Source organism: Oncorhynchus clarkii, chromosome 33 (assembly GCF_045791955.1).
Source record: "Oncorhynchus clarkii lewisi isolate Uvic-CL-2024 chromosome 33, UVic_Ocla_1.0, whole genome shotgun sequence".
Lineage (NCBI taxonomy): Eukaryota > Metazoa > Chordata > Actinopteri > Salmoniformes > Salmonidae > Oncorhynchus > Oncorhynchus clarkii.
This window is the reverse complement of record NC_092179.1, coordinates 15,492,513-15,509,406: the sequence shown is the minus strand read 5'-3', so window position 1 is coordinate 15,509,406 and position 16,894 is coordinate 15,492,513. Positions and strand designations below refer to the sequence as shown.

The 16,894-nt window shown below is 42.2% G+C and overlaps 1 protein-coding gene across 5 annotated transcripts in view; it reads left to right on the top strand.

Moving 5' to 3' along the window:
- The window catches only part of LOC139393160 (scm-like with four MBT domains protein 2), a 117,641-nt gene that overhangs the window by 70,488 nt on the left and 30,259 nt on the right, over positions 1-16,894 (top strand). For all 5 annotated transcript variants that reach the window (XM_071141558.1, XM_071141555.1, XM_071141556.1 and 2 more), the window contains one exon: positions 8,557-8,577. In XM_071141558.1, coding sequence (XP_070997659.1) covers positions 8,557-8,577 — 21 coding nt within the window. The remainder of the gene's footprint in view (positions 1-8,556; positions 8,578-16,894) is intronic.

Sequence of the window (16,894 nt, the reverse complement as noted above, 5' to 3'; positions counted from 1 at the left end):
TAGTATAATACAACACCTGTAGCTGGACTTTACCTGGCCTCCTAGTATAATACAACACCTGTAGCGGGACTTTACCTGACCTCCTAGTATAATACAACACCTGTAGCTGGACTTTACTTGACCTCCTAGTATAATACAACACCTGTAGTGGACTTTACCTGACCTCCTAGTATAGTACAACACCCGTAGCTGTACTTTACCTGGTCTCCTAGTATAATACAACACCTGTAGCTGGACTTTACTTGACCTCCTAGTATAATACAACACCTTTAGTGGACTTAACCTAACCTCCTAGTATAATACATCACCTGTAGTGGACTTTATCTGACCTCCTAGTATAATACAACATCTGTCGCTGGACTTTACCTAACCTCCTAGTATAATACAACACCTTTCGCTGGACTTTACCTAACCTCCTAGTATAATACAACACCTGTAGCTGGACTTTACCTGGCCTCCTAGTATAATACAACACCTGTAGCGGGACTTTACCTGACCTCCTAGTATAATACAACACCTGTAGCTGGACTTTACTTGACCTCCTAGTATAATACAACACCTGTAGTGGACTTTACCTGACCTCCTAGTATAGTACAACACCCGTAGCTGTACTTTACCTGGTCTCCTAGTATAATACAACACCTGTAGCTGGACTTTACTTGACCTCCTAGTATAATACAACACCTGTAGTGGACTTTACCTGACCTCCTAGTATAATACAACACCTGTAGTGGACTTTACCTGACCTCCTAGTATAATACAGCAACCGTAGCTGGACTTTATCTGACCTCCTAGTATAATACAACACCTGTCGCTGGACTTTACCTATCCTCCTAGTATAATAAAACACCTGTAGCTGGAATTTACCTGGCCTCTAGTATAATACAACACCTATAGCTGGACTTTACCTGGCCTCCTAGTATAATACAACACCTGTAGCGGGACTTTACCTGACCTCCTAGTATAATACAACAACTTTAGCTGGACTTTACTTGACCTCCTAGTATAATACAACACCCGTAGCTGGACTTTACTTGACCTCCTAGTATAATACATCACCCGTAGCTGGACTTTACCTGGCCTCCTAGTATAATACAGCACTTGTAGTGGACTTTACCTGGCCTCCTAGTATAATACAACACCTGTAGCGGGACTTTACCTGACCTCCTAGTGTAATACAACACCTGTAGCTGGACTTTACTTGAACTCCTAGTATAATACAACACCTTTAGTGGACTTTACCTGACCTCCTAGTATAATACATCACCTGTAGTGGACTTTACCTAACCTCCTAGTATAATACAACACCTGTAGCTGGACTTTACCTCGCCTCCTAGTATAATACAACATCTGTCGCTGGACTTTACCTGACCTCCTAGTGTAATACAACACCTGTAGCTGGACTTTACTTGACCTCCTAGTATAATACAACACCTTTAGTGGACTTTACCTGACCTCCTAGTATAATACATCACCTGTAGTGGACTTTATCTGACCTCCTAGTATAATACAACACCTGTAGCTGGACTTTACCTGGCCTCCTAGTATAATACAACACCTGTAGCGGGACTTTACCTGACCTCCTAGTATAATACAACATCTGTCGCTGGACTTTACCTGACCTCCTAGTGTAATACAACACCTGTAGCTGGACTTTACTTGACCTCCTAGTATAATACAACACCTTTAGTGGACTTTACCTGACCTCCTAGTATAATACAACACCTGTAGCTGGACTTTACCTGACCTCCTAGTATAATACAACACCTGTTGCTGGACTTTACCTGACCTCCTCGTACAATACAACACCTGTAGCTGGACTTTACCTGACCTCCTCGTACCATACAACACCTGTCGCTGGACTTTACCTGACCTCCTAGTATAATACAACACCTGTAGCTGGAATTTACCTGGCCTCTAGTATAATACAACACATGTAGCTGGACTTTCCTTGACCTCCTAGTATAATACAACACCTGTAGCAGGACTTTACCTGACCTCCTAGTATAATACAACACATGTAGTTGGACTTTACTTGACCTCCTAGTATAATACAACACCTGTAGTGGACTTTACCTGACCTCCTAGTATAATACAACACCTGTAGCTGGACTTTCCTTGACCTCCTAGTATAATACAACACCAGTAGCTGGACTTTACCTGACCTCCTCGTACCATACAACACCTGTCGCTGGACTTTACCTGACCTCCTAGTATAATATAACACCTGTAGCTGGAATTTACCTGACCTCCTAGTATAATACAACACCTGTAGCGGGACTTTACCTGACCTCCTAGTATAATACAACACATGTAGCTGGACTTTACTTGATCTCCTAGTATAATACAACACCTGTAGTGGACTTTACCGGACCTCCTAGTGTAATACAACACCTGTAGCTGGACTTTACTTGACCTCCTAGTATAATACAACACCTTTAGTGGACTTAACCTGACCTCCTAGTATAATACATCACCTGTCGCTGGACTTTACCTCGCCTCCTAGTATAATACAACACCTATAGCTGGACTTTAGCTGACCTCCTAGTATAATACAACACCTGTAGCGGGACTTTACCTGACCTCCTATTATAATACAACACATGTAGCTGGACTTTACTTGACCTCTTAGTATAATACAACACCTGTAGTGGACTTTACCTGACCTCCTAGTATAATACAACACCTGTCGCTGGACTTTACCTAACCTCCTAGTATAATACAACACCTGTAGCTGGAATTTACCTGGCCTCTAGTATAATACAACACCTATAGCTGGACTTTACTTGGCCTCCTAGTATAATACAACACCTGTAGCGGGACTTTACCTGACCTCCTAGTATAATACAACAACTTTAGCTGGACTTTACTTGACCTCCTAGTATAATACAACACCTGTAGCTGGACTTTACTTGACCTCCTAGTATAATACATCACCCGTAGCTGGACTTTACCTGGCCTCCTAGTATAATACAGCACCTGTAGTGGACTTTACCTGGCCTCCTAGTATAATACAACACCTGTAGCGGGACTTTACCTGACCTCCTAGTGTAATACAACACCTGTAGCTGGACTTTACTTGACCTCCTAGTATAATACAACACCTTTAGTGGACTTTACCTGACCTCCTAGTATAATACATCACCTGTAGTGGACTTTACCTAACCTCCTAGTATAATACAACACCTGTAGCTGGACTTTACCTAACCTCCTAGTATAATACAACATCTGTCGCTGGACTTTACCTAACCTCCTAGTATAATACAACACCTGTCGCTGAACTCTACCTAACCTCCTAGTATAATACAACACCTGTAGCTGGACTTTACCTCGCCTCCTAGTATAATACAACACCTGTAGCTGGACTTTACCTGACCTCCTAGTATAATACAACAACTTTAGCTGGACTTTACTTGACCTCCTAGTATAATACAACACATGTAGCTGGACTTTACTTGACCTCCTAGTATAATACAACACCTGTAGCTGGACTTTACCTTGGACCTCCTAGTATAATACAACACCTGTAGCTGGACTTTCCTTGACCTCCTAGTATAATACAACACCTGTAGCTGGGCTTTACCTCGCCTCCTAGTATAATACAACACCTGTAGCTGGGCGTTACCTGACCTCCTTGTAAAGTGCAACACCTGTAGGTGGACTTTATCTGACCTCCTAGTATAATACAACACCTGTAGCTGGACTTTACCTGATCTCCTAGTATAATACAAAACCTGTAGCTGGACTTTACTTGACCTCCTAGTATAATACAACACCTGTAGCTGGACTTTACCTCGCCTCCTAGTATAATACAACACCTGTAGCTGGACTTTACCTGACCTCCTAGTATAATACAACACCTGTAGCTGGACTTTACCTGACCTCCTAGTATAATACAACACCTGTTGCTGGACTTTACCTGACCTCCTGGTACAATACAACACCTGTAGCTGGACTTTACCTGACCTCCTCGTACCATACAACACCTGTCGCTGGACTTTACCTGACCTCCAAGTATAATACAACACCTGTAGCTGGAATTTACCTGGCCTCTAGTATAATACAACACATGTAGCTGGACTTTCCTTGACCTCCTAGTATAATACAACACCTGTAGCGGGACTTTACCTGACCTCCTAGTATAATACAACACATGTAGCTGGACTTTACTTGACCTCCTAGTATAATACAACACCTGTAGTGGACTTTACCTGACCTCCTAGTATAATACAACACCTGTAGCTGGAATTTCCTTGACCTCCTAGTATAATACAACACCTGTAGCTGGACTTTACCTGACCTCCTCGTACCATACAACACCTGTCGCTGGACTTTACCTGACCTCCTAGTATAATACAACACCTGTAGCTGGAATTTACATGGCCTCTAGTATAATACAACACCTATAGCTGGACTTTAGCTGACCTCCTAGTATAATACAACACCTGTAGCGGGACTTTACCTGACCTCCTAGTATAATACAACACATGTAGCTGGACTTTACTTGACCTCCTAGTATAATACAACACCTTTAGTGGACTTTACCTGACCTCCTAGTATAATACATCACCTGTAGTGGACTTTATCTGACCTCCTAGTATAATACAACACCTGTAGCTGGACTTTACCTCGCCTCCTAGTATAATACACCACCTGTAGCTGGACTTTACCTGACCTCCTAGTATAATACAACAACTTTAGCGGGACTTTACTTGACCTCCTAGTATAATACAACACATGTAGCTGGACTTTACCTCGCCTCCTAGTATAATACAACACCTGTAGCGGGACTTTACCTGACCTTCTAGTATAATACAACACCCGTAGCTGGACTTTACTTGACCTCCTAGTATAATACATCACCCGTAGTGGACTTTACCTGGCCTCCTAGTATAATACAACACCTGTAGCGGGACTTTACCTGACCTCCTAGTATAATACAACACCTGTAGCTGGACTTTACTTGACCTCCTAGTATAATACAACACCTGTAGTGGACTTTACCTGACCTCATAGTATAGTACAACACCCGTAGCTGGACTTTACCTGGCCTCCTAGTATAATACAACACCTGTAGCTGGACTTTACTTGACCTCCTAGTATAATACAACACCTGTAGTGGACTTTACCTGACCTCCTAGTATAATACAACACCTGTAGTGGACTTTACCTGACCTCCTAGTATAATACAGCACCCGTAGCTGGACTTTATCTGACCTCCTAGTATAATACAACACCTGTAGCTGGACTTTACCTCGCCTTCTAGTATAATACAACACCTGTCGCTGGACTTTACCTGACCTCCTAGTATAATACAACACCTGTAGCTGGAATTTACCTGGCCTCTAGTATAATACAACACCTATAGCTGGACTTTACCTGACCTCCTATTATAATACAACACCTGTAGCTGGACTTTACTTGACCTCCTAGTATAATACAACACCTGTAGTGGACTTTACCTAACCTCCTAGTATAATACAACACCTGTAGTGGACTTTACCTAACCTCCTAGTATAATACAACATCTGTCGCTGGACTTTACTTAACCTCCTAGTATTATACAACACCTGTAGCTGGACTTTGCCTAACCTCCTAGTATAATACAACACCTGTTGCTGGACTTTACCTGACCTCCTAGTATAATACAACACCTGTAGCTGGACTTTACCTGACCTCCTAGTATAATACAGCACCCGTAGCTGGACTTTATCTGACCTCCTAGTATAATACAACACCTGTAGCTGGACTTTACCTCGCCTTCTAGTATAATACAACACCTGTCGCTGGACTTTACCTGACCTCCTAGTATAATACAACACCTGTAGCTGGAATTTACCTGGCCTCTAGTATAATACAACACCTATAGCTGGACTTTACCTGGCCTCCTAGTATAATACAACATCTGTCGCTGGACTTTACCTCGCCTCCTAGTATAATACAACACCTATAGCTGGACTTTAGCTGACCTCCTAGTATAATACAACACCTGTAGCGGGACTTTACCTGACCTCCTATTATAATACAACACCTGTAGCTGGACTTTACTTGACCTCCTAGTATAATACAACACCTGTAGTGGACTTTACCTAACCTCCTAGTATAATACAACACCTGTAGTGGACTTTACCTAACCTCCTAGTATAATACAACATCTGTCGCTGGACTTTACTTAACCTCCTAGTATTATACAACACCTGTAGCTGGACTTTGCCTAACCTCCTAGTATAATACAACACCTGTTGCTGGACTTTACCTGACCTCCTAGTATAATACAACACCTGTAGCTGGACTTTACCTGACCTCCTAGTATAATACAACAACTTTAGCTGGACTTTACTTGACCTCCTAGTATAATACAACACCCGTAGCTGGACTTTACCTGGCCTCCTAGTATAATACAGCACTCGTAGCTGGACTTTATCTGACCTCCTAGTATATTACAACACCTGTAGCTGGACTTTACCTAACCTCCTAGTATAATACAACACCTGTCGCTGGACTTTATCTAACCTCCTAGTATAATACAACACCTGTAGCTGGACTTTACCTGACCTCCTAGTATAATACAACACCTGTAGCTGGAATTTACCTTGCCTCCTAGTATAATACAACACCTGTAGCTGGACTTTACCTGACCTCCTAGTATAATACAACACCTGTAGCTGGACTTTACCTGACCTCCTAGTATAATACAACAACTTTAGCTGGACTTTACCTGGCCTCCTAGTATAATACAGCACCTGTAGTGAACTTTACCTGACCTCCTATTATAATACAACACCTGTAGTAGACTTTACCTGGCCTCCTAGTATAATACAACACCCGTAGCTGGACTTTATCTGACCTCCTAGTCTAATTCAACTCTCGTAGCTGGACTTTACCTGACCTCCTAGTATAATACAACACCTGTAGTGGACTTTACCTGACCTCCTAGTATAGTACAACACCTATAGTGGACTTTACCTGACCTTCTAGTATAATGCAACACCTGTAGCTGGACTTTACCTGACCTTCTAGTATAATACAACACCTGTAGCTTTTAGATACCCCAATTAAACCTGTTCACACAGACACAGTGCACCCTATCCCAAGACACACACACAGTCTCAGCCTGTTATGACACTCTACCCTGCCCTGGCCCAGCCCATGTGAGTCAATAAGAGTGTGGGCTCATTCTGCGTTGTCAGCGAACACACAACAGCTGACTGCTCTGTTTAGTCAAACACACAACTGACACCCAAATACATTTAGCAACTTTAATTCAAGGTGGACTGGGATGAACACGACGTTTGCTCATAAAGTGATTGTTTATTTAGCTTGTTTAGTTTGTTGAACACACGCAAACACACGCACACACTCAATTTAACCTCATGTGATATTAGCCACGGTAAATACTGAAAGTCACCCTTTCTCCACCTCTAATGCTCTAGCTAACCTGACGTTCTCCCTTCCACCCCCGATCCTTCTGTTTCACCCATTTCCAAAGTTTGTCAAAAAGAAATCCTGTCTGTTATTTATCATCTGATCCTCCTTTTATAGGCCGTTCTAGAAGAGGCATTTTCACACCGGATCATCTCATCCACATGACTCAACCTCCATAACAGAGTTTTGATTTATTTATGCTGAATTTGCTTCTACCTGACCTTTTTTCACACTGCAATCTTTACCGGGTGGCAAATCTCACTGTGGGGTAAAAATAGGACAGTATAAAAATATATATAATAGACCTATAGAAACTGCAGCAGTGGGGGATAAAATGTGCTAGATTTTTATGTAGCTTTAATTGACCTTTTAACACACACACTGGAGCATGAGTGGCCACGAGACACAGAGGATCTCCGTGTTGGCAGAGAGCTGATGGGTTGAGGGGACTGGCAATGAAATGGACTCTGTAATAACCATGCGTGTTTAGTGGGCTAGATGACACCCAAGGGACTGGGTAGTTGACACACACCATGGCACGCACACACTCTCGTTTAGATTTGACTCAAGAGATTTTGCGTTTATGGGTTATATAATAACCCTTGTCTATAATAAGGGTTTGCATGAGAGGTGGACAGACTATTGGTGTGAGTGTATGTGTGTTTACTAGCTACTGTATGCGCCTCAGTGAATAGGGCTGGTAGACCTCATGTATTTGCAGAACAGGAACAGGGGGCAGTGGAAGGCAACCTTTCCTTTTCATGGGGCGGCAGGGTAGCCTAGTGGTTAGAGTGTTGGGCTACTAAATGAAAGGGTGCAAGTTCAAATCCCCGAGCTGACAAGGTACAAATCTGTTGTTCTGCACCTGAACAGGCAGTTAGCCCACTGTTCCTAGGCCATCATTGAAAATAAGAATTTGTTCTTAACTGACTTGCCTAGTTAAATAAAGGTAAAATAAATCAAATAAAATGTTTTCTCCTTGATATGATAATTGTTCAAATAACAGTGATTCTCCCCGTCATTGTTTTTGTCATCAAGCCTCTTGCATCACGCCAAGCAACGTGTGTGTGTGCGTTTGTGCGTGTGTGTGTTTCTATTTTACAGTTACCTTTATTTCTTTTTGTTTCTCAGATAACGTTTACCTAAGAAAAGGTAAGCAGCCCTATCAGTCTTCCTGACGATCTCGCCTGCCTGCCTGCTAGTTCTTCTCAGCAAGGAAAAGTCTAAATTGGATCCTTGGGGCATCCAACTCTGACGTCACCCCATTGAAGTTGACGTTTAAAACAGTTGTTAGGGTTAGCTAGGGTTTTGGTTATGGTTAGGTTCAGGCTGGGTTTGGGGTTGGGTTTAGGGTTGGGACGTCCCAAGGATTCTGCATATCACTAACCTTCTCAGCGTTGCATGTGTGCTTCCTTTTCCTCCTCCTTGTCAGCTTACAGGAAGTTGCCTCAGAGTTTGTTTGATTGTTATTCCCCCCACCCCCTGTCTTTCTGCATGCCCCCCTGTATTTCCCCATTTCTGCACCTCTCCCCCACCTATTATTTTGGAGGGATAGATGATAGAAGTGAGGCCAGCACACTTCTATCTGTATTAGGGGGGTTCTTGAATTACAGTGGCATTTGAGCATGGCATTTTGGTAACATCAAATATACCTGTTATGTCCATTAGGAAATGGAGTCCGCAAATTCTCAGGTCGCCAATACTTTTAAAATACTTTACCGTGATATGATTCATCATTTTACTCATGTTATTTCCTTTCATATACATTGACTAACATCAAGTGACACTGTATTTAGACACACCAAATTATTAATTTTGTAAAAAATGTATTTCACCTTTATTTAACCAGGTAGGCAAGTTGAGAACAAGTTCTCATTTACAATTGCGACCTGGCCAAGATAAAGCAAAGCAGTTCAACACATACAACAACACAGAGTTACACATGGAGTAAAACAAACATACAGTCAATAATACAGTAGAAAAATAAGTCTATATATGATGTGAGCAAATGAGGTGAGATAAGGGAGGTAAAGGCAAAAAAAAGGCCATGGTGGCGAAGTAAATACCATATAGCAAGTAAAACACGGGAATGGTAGATTTGCAGTGGAAGAATGTGCAAAGTAGAAATAAAAATAATGGGGTGCAAAGGAGCAAAATAAATACAGTAGGGGAAAAGGTAGTTGTTTGGGGTCAATTATAGATGGGCTATGTACAGGTGCATTAATATGTGAGCTGCTCTGACAGCTGGTGCTTAAAGCTAGTGAAGGAGATGAGTGTTTCCAGTTTCAGAGATTTTTGTAGTTCGTTGCAGTCATTGGCAGCAGAGAACTGGAAGGAGAGGCGGCCAAAGGAAGAATTGGTTTTGGGGGTGACCAGAGAGATATACCTGCTGGAGCGTGTGCTACAGGTGGGTGCTGTTATGGTGACCAGCGAGCTGAGATAAGGGGGGACTTTACATATCAGGGTCTTGTAGATGACCTAGAGCCAGTGGGTTTGGCGACGAGTATGAAGCGAGGGCCAGCCAACGAGAGTGTACAGGTCACAGTGGTGGGTAGTATATGGGGCTTTGGTGACAAAACGGATGGCACTGTGATAGACTGCGTCCAATTTATTGAGTAGGGTATTGGAGGCTATTTTGTAAATGACATCACTGAAGTCGAGGATCGGTCAGTTTTACAAGGGTATGTTTGGCAGCATGATTGAAGGATGCTTTCTTGCGAAATAGGAAGATTTAACTTTGGATTGTAGATGTTTGATGTGAGTCTGGAAGGAGAGTTTACAGTCTTAACCAGACACCTAGGTATTTGTAGTTGTCCACATATTCTAAGTCAGAACCGTCCAGAGTAGTGATGCTAGACGGGCAGGCAGGTGCAGGCAGCGATCTGTTGAAGAGCATGCATTTAGTTTTACTTGTATTTAAGAGCAGTTGGAGGCCACGGAAGGAGAGTTGTATGGCATATTAATGGAATTCTCAAATGTATGACAATCTAACATTCTAATATGCTAATACTTAAAATATATAGACCCGTCCCCGATAACAGGTTGCCACTGGAGAGAATGCTCAAGGTCCTTGTAATCAATGATTTTCAAGGTGGTAACACCAATGACATGAAACTGTTGGACATACATTATACTAGTTTAAAAAAATAAGGTATTTTAATGGCCTTCTTTGTATTTGTTGATCTACACAAAATATTTAATACATTTGTTCATTGTTCAAAATAATAGCCTTATCTATCTATCTCTAAATCTCCAACCATGGCAATACACCTCTGCACATCACCAGTGGGACAAGCCAATTTGCTAGCCCCCAGTAGTATCTACAATGCATACAAATAGATGTGTTTCAGTATAAAGGACCAATGTACACACATTCTGTGGTAGTCAGTCTCGCTGTTGTTTATAGGCTCTGTTTTAACTGGGGAGTGGGGCAGAGTTCAGAATATAACTTTGGAACGTGTGTATGTGTGTCAGTGGTGTAAAGTACTTAAGTAAAAATACTTTAAAGTACTACTTACTACTTTTTTAGTATCTGTACTTTACTTTATTTATATTTTGGACAACTTTTCCATTACTACATTTCTAAAGAAAATGATGTACTTTTTACTCAATACATTTTCCCTGACACCCAAAATGACTTTTGAATGCTTATCAGGACATGAAAATTGGTCTAATTCAAGAGCACATCCTTGGTCATCCCTACTGCCTCTTATCTGGCGGACTCCCTATACATGCTTCGTTTGTAAATGATGTCTGAGTGTCATCTGTAAAAGAAAAAAGAAAATGGTGCTGTCTGGTTTGCTTAATACAAGGAATTTGAAATAATTTATACTTTTACTTAGTATATATTTTGCAATTACATTTACTTTTGATACATAAGTATAATTAAAACCAAATACTTAGACTTTTACTCAAGTAGGATTTTACTGGATGACTTTCACTTTTACTTGAGTCATTTTCTATTAAAGTATCTTTTCTTTTCCTTGTGCTGCTTACGCCAAATCCTGACTCTGCCATCAGCATGACGCAACAGGGACCGGGATTCCATGCCCACTGGAGTTGCTTCTTCTTGGTTTTAGCTGATAGGAGAGGTACCCAGTGTGGTTTGCTGCAAAAGCCCATCCGTGACAAGGGTCGACGAGTTGTGCATTCCATTCTGCACACCACTGTTGTGCTACGCCATTATTTGCCTGTTTGTGGCCCACCTGTTAGCTTGCACCATTCTTGCTGTTCTCCATCGACCTCTTTCATCAGCGAGCTGATGCCCACAGGACTGCCCCTGGCTGGATGTTTTTGGTTTGTCGCACCATTCTCCTTAGACAAAGCCGTGCGTGAAAAGCCCAGGAGGCCGGCTGTTTCTGAGAACCTAGAACCAGTGCTTCTGGCACAGATGATCATACCACGCTCAGTCGCTTAGGTCACTAGTTATTCCCATTCTAACGTAAATGGATGCCTGTCTGCCTGCTTTATATTGCAAGCCACATCCATGTGACTCACTGTCTGTAGGAGCGAACCATTTTTGTGAATGGAGTGGCCACTGAGTGTGTTTTCTTAATAAATAGCAGTTAAATAAAACGTGTTTGTCATGTTAAATCAATTTTAAATGGTGCCAAACTCAAGCAACCGCATTTACCACCACAATTCAAGAATGACCCATTATTGTTTTTACCCTAGCACCGGTATTCTCAAGATCAGGATGTGTCTATCACCTTCCATTTCCACTAGTGTGTACTACCAGAATTAAACTCTCTGACAGTCTTCCACTAGACAGCAGGTGTCTCAGCCTAGGATCTTAGCTTGTCTAGACACGGCTGACACTCTGCCTGCTCGGCACATTCTACAACACATTCACAGAATTCACCAGGACTCCTACTCCAGAATTACCTGTGTGTGTGTGTGTGTGTGCGTGCGTGCGTGCATGCGGGACTCTACATTTATATTTTTAATTGGTAGCACTGGTGCGCCTAACTTAAAGTTAGAAGCACCACTCTTAAATGTGCACACAACACAATGTCACAGATCTCTCAAGTTGAGGGAGTGTGCAATTGGCATGCTGATTGCAAGAATTTCCACCAGAGCTGTTGCCAGAGAATCTAATGTTAATTTCTCTACTATAAACTGACTCCAACGTCATTTTGCAGAAATTGGCAGCGCGTCCAACCGGTCTCACAACCGCAGACCACGTGTAACCATGCCAGCCCAGGACCTCCCCATCCGGCTTCTTCACCTGTTGGATTGTCTAAGACCAGCCACCCAGATAGCTGATGAAACTGTGGGTTTGCGCAACCAAATCATTTCTGCACAAACGGTCAGAAACTGTCTCGGGAAGCAAATCTGCGTGCTCGTCCTCCACACCAGGGTCTTGACCTGACTGCAGTTTGGTGTCGTAACCTACTTCAGTCGGCAAATGCTCACCTTTGATGGCCACTGGTTTCAACTGGGCGAGCGGTTTGCTGATGTCAACGTTGTGAACACAGTGCACCATGGGGGTGGTATGGTTATGGTATATAGTATTATGGTATATAGTATTATGGTATAGGAAGGCATAAGCTGCGGACATTTTATCAATGGCATTTTGGCAATTTGAATGCACAGAGATACCGTGACGAGATCCTGAGTCTTGTTGTTGTCCTCCTTCACCTCATGTTTCAGCATGTGTTTGCTTTGCCCTAGCTAGTGCATTTTAAGTAAAGGTAACATTAGCGATGAGTTTCCTTCAGACTAACTGGCGTTTTGCAAAGAGCAAGATTCACAAACTATTACGACAATAGAGAAAACGACATGGGGATTCATATTTAGAAGCTATGTGGAAAGCGGCATCGTTGTTGTTTTGGAACAATCTGTTGAGTGACATGCTGAGGGAAACAGTCACAGCGTGGAGAAACTGTCCGTGTGCTGCCTCCCTGTTGAGTGACATGCTGAGGGAAACAGTCACGGCGTGGAGAAACTGTCCGTGTGCTGCCTCCCTGTTGAGTGACATGCTGAGGGAAACAGTCACAGCGTGGAGAAACTGTCCGTGTGCTGCCTCCCTGTTGAGTGACATGCTGAGGGAAACAGTCACAGCGTGGAGAAACTGTCCGTGTGCTGCCTCCCTGTTGAGTGACGGGGTGGGGCTTCAGCCTGTCTTGTTTCATATCAAATCGAATTTGATTTGTCACATGCCCCGAATACAACAGGTGTTACAGTGAAATACTTACTTACAAGCCCTTAACCAACAATGCAGTTTGAATAAAAATAAGGGTTAAGTAAAACATAGATAAGTAAAAAATAAAAGTAACAAATAGTTAAAGAGCAGCAGTAAAAAAAAATAACAATAGTGAGGCTACATACGTATACGTATGTAGCCTCACTATTGTTATTTTCTTTACTGCTGCTCTTTAACTATTTGTTACTTTTATTTTTTACTTATCTATGTACCGGTACAGAGTCAATGTGCGAGCTAATTGAAGTAATATGTACATGTAGGTAGAATTAAAGTAACTATGCATAGATTATAAACAGAGAGTAGTGGTTCCAACGAAATATTGTTACGCTTGACTTTTTTTTAAAAATTCGCACAAAAGTTTGTGTGTGTCAGGAGCTTTGAAGGAATCACAAGTTTAGTCATGTGATAACAGCGCTGCTCTCAGAACCCCACCGAGGTCATTTGCATAATGCATTCACCACACTCACTCCTTCCTGCCAGTACCTGCTAGAGAGAAGGCACTGAGATGCGGCTCAGGCCTACTTCACAGCTCTCTCTCTCTCTCTCTCTCTGTGTGTGTGTGTGTGTGTGTGTGTGTGTGTGTGTGTGTGTGTGTGTGTGTGTGTGTGTGTGTGTGTGTGTGTGTGTGTGTGTGTGTGTGTGTGTGTGTGTGTGTGAACACTCTTGACCTGCCTCTGTCCTTAATAGTGCAGGAATTAATCCTTAGTTGGCAGGAAGGACTACACACACATCAACCTGGTTAAAGACAAGCCAACTAACTAACACTAGGCAGTCAGAAAGAGCAGGCCAGGACTGATTTGATACCCAAATGACCCATCCTCCCCATCTCCACCACCTGATTTGCAACCGCTTTGTATTTACTTGGTGTGTAGTGTAGTGTTTATGTAGTCCCATCTCCAATCTCATTTGCTTGTGTTCCTTTTCATAATGATTATGTAACTAGTGCTGGATGTATTTAGTGTGGGCCAGTCTTGTTCTCTACCTAGCCCAGGTGATATTAAGTTTAGCCATGCATGTCATTATTGCTGCCATTTACAAACGCCCCACCCCACCTACACACACACTCTTAACCCCTTACGTCCTGGGGAAGTAAATTCACCGCACTTACTGTAAACACATCTGAGTTCATTCATATTCCATGGCTGTCTCTTATTCACTCCTGACTTCTCATCAACATGGCTTTACGTTAACTAGCTAGGGCGTCTCCCTCGTTGTAGAACGCCTACACGTGATTTAGCCTATCACAGCAGAGAGGTGTCTGTCTATCCTGTTGGCTGTCATTCAGTGACTATTGAGCTACAGTTCTGACTATAAATAACATTCACCTGTATCTCTGCTGTTGATTTTTGTCTTTCTACTTTGAGTTTTTTGATCATTTTTCTAAAAGGTAGTTTGTTGTCGCCAACCCACCTGGTGAAACAATGGAGTACTTATGTACTAGCAGTAGATTACTAGATTGTTACTGGTAGATATTAAAGCCTGATTTAGGGTCTGTGGTTATACTATTAATTTAGTCTTACAAGACTTGGTAGATAGGTATTGTATCTGTGTGGTTTACTATGCCACTGTAATAATACTCACTAGATATTATTCACTGTGTGAGACTGAGAATAAATCGTCTAATTTGGTCCCATTAGCCCTGATTAGAATCTGCTGTACTGCTGTGATCACAGATGAAAACATCCCTCCCTGCCATGATACAGGCCAGACTTGTTATTTTAGTAATCGCTTTGATTATCTTAAATACGCTTTTGAATTAGCCTTCACTGTCTGTTTACACAATGGCTTGTTGTTGGATATGCAAATCAGATATTTTTTTGGTATGTTGGATATTTGTTTGGATGTCTCCCAGTGTAGGAGAGGAGAGGAGAGGAGAGGAGAGGAGAGGAGAGGAGAGGAGAGGAGAGGAGAGGAGAGGAGAGGAGAGGAGAGGAGAGAGAATGAAAGATTGAAGAGAACCCCCTCTCCCCTTTTCTAAGTAAATTATGCAGTTATTGTTTTGTGGAAGTCAGAATTTGCCTCCGTGTCTATCGCCTGGAGGATGGGCAAGACAAAGGAACAAATATATAATTTACATGCAAACTAGTACTGTAACTACATTCTGGACCGGAGGGGGCCGAGGAGGTAGAAAAGAGAGGGAGAGAGAGGGGGGGATGGGCAGAAGTTCAGATGCCGAAGCAGCAGCCTGCATTCTGCACTGTGGCCTATTCTAAATGGCTTGATGACTAATCTAGCAGGATCTGTAAAAATAGTTGATCTATTTCTGCACACCGGAGATCAACAGGAGCAGTGTGTGTGTGTGGAAAAAACACTATTATTAACCAGGGGTGGTGTGGAGAGATGCACTGGGGCAGAGGGACATTATTTGCACCATGTATGGAAAAAGGATCGGTCATGTCCCGAGACAGTGATTTGTTTGTAGGAAAATGAATTGACTGTTTCTCTAAATCTGGCTTCAGAAGAATATGCCAATGAGAGAATATAAAATGAGGGAAAAATACCTCTGTTCTCTCCCATAGGAATGAATGATTCTATTTGTTTTCTAAGTGTGGCGTGGCTTAATAACATGTAGCGATGTAATACTCCATGATTTGGGCTACTGGCCACTAGTCGTTCTACTGTGACTCATGTCACCTTTCCCCGATTAGTCAGATATTCTCAGAATCTTTGCGTCCAATTGGTGACTGTAAACCTAGAGCATTAGATGTCTCTGGAGAGGGGTGGATAACTCATCACTTAAAAATAGATTACTCTAGTTTTTTTTTGTGTGTGTGTGTGTGTGTGTGTGTGTGTGTGTGTGTGTGTGTGTGTGTGTGACTTACTAGAACCACAGAGTTTCTAAACCACAGAGCTTCTAAACATCACAAGACTTCCGGAAACAATTGCGAAACCAACCAAGCAGACCAGGCCGGTTTTTGGGGTTTGATAAGTCAATGGGAGAATTGAAAAATTGTGTGTCAAACACAATAATAACGTAATGACTTGGATTGTCAATTAATTTTGGCCCGCTTCCATACCAACTGTATACTAGCACTACAAGTCAATATGGCCCTTGCGCTGTTTGAGTTTGACACCCCCGCCTTAGTTGTTCATTTTCTTGAAATCTAAAGGCACAACCTCGATTCGAGCCAATTTCTTAAGTAGTTGAACATATTACCGTGTGAAAGTGACAAACTGAAACATTGAACATTTGTGTCAATAACAACTTTATATCAAAGGAATGCCTTTTGATTTGACGGCCTGCACATGCTCAGTTCGATGCGA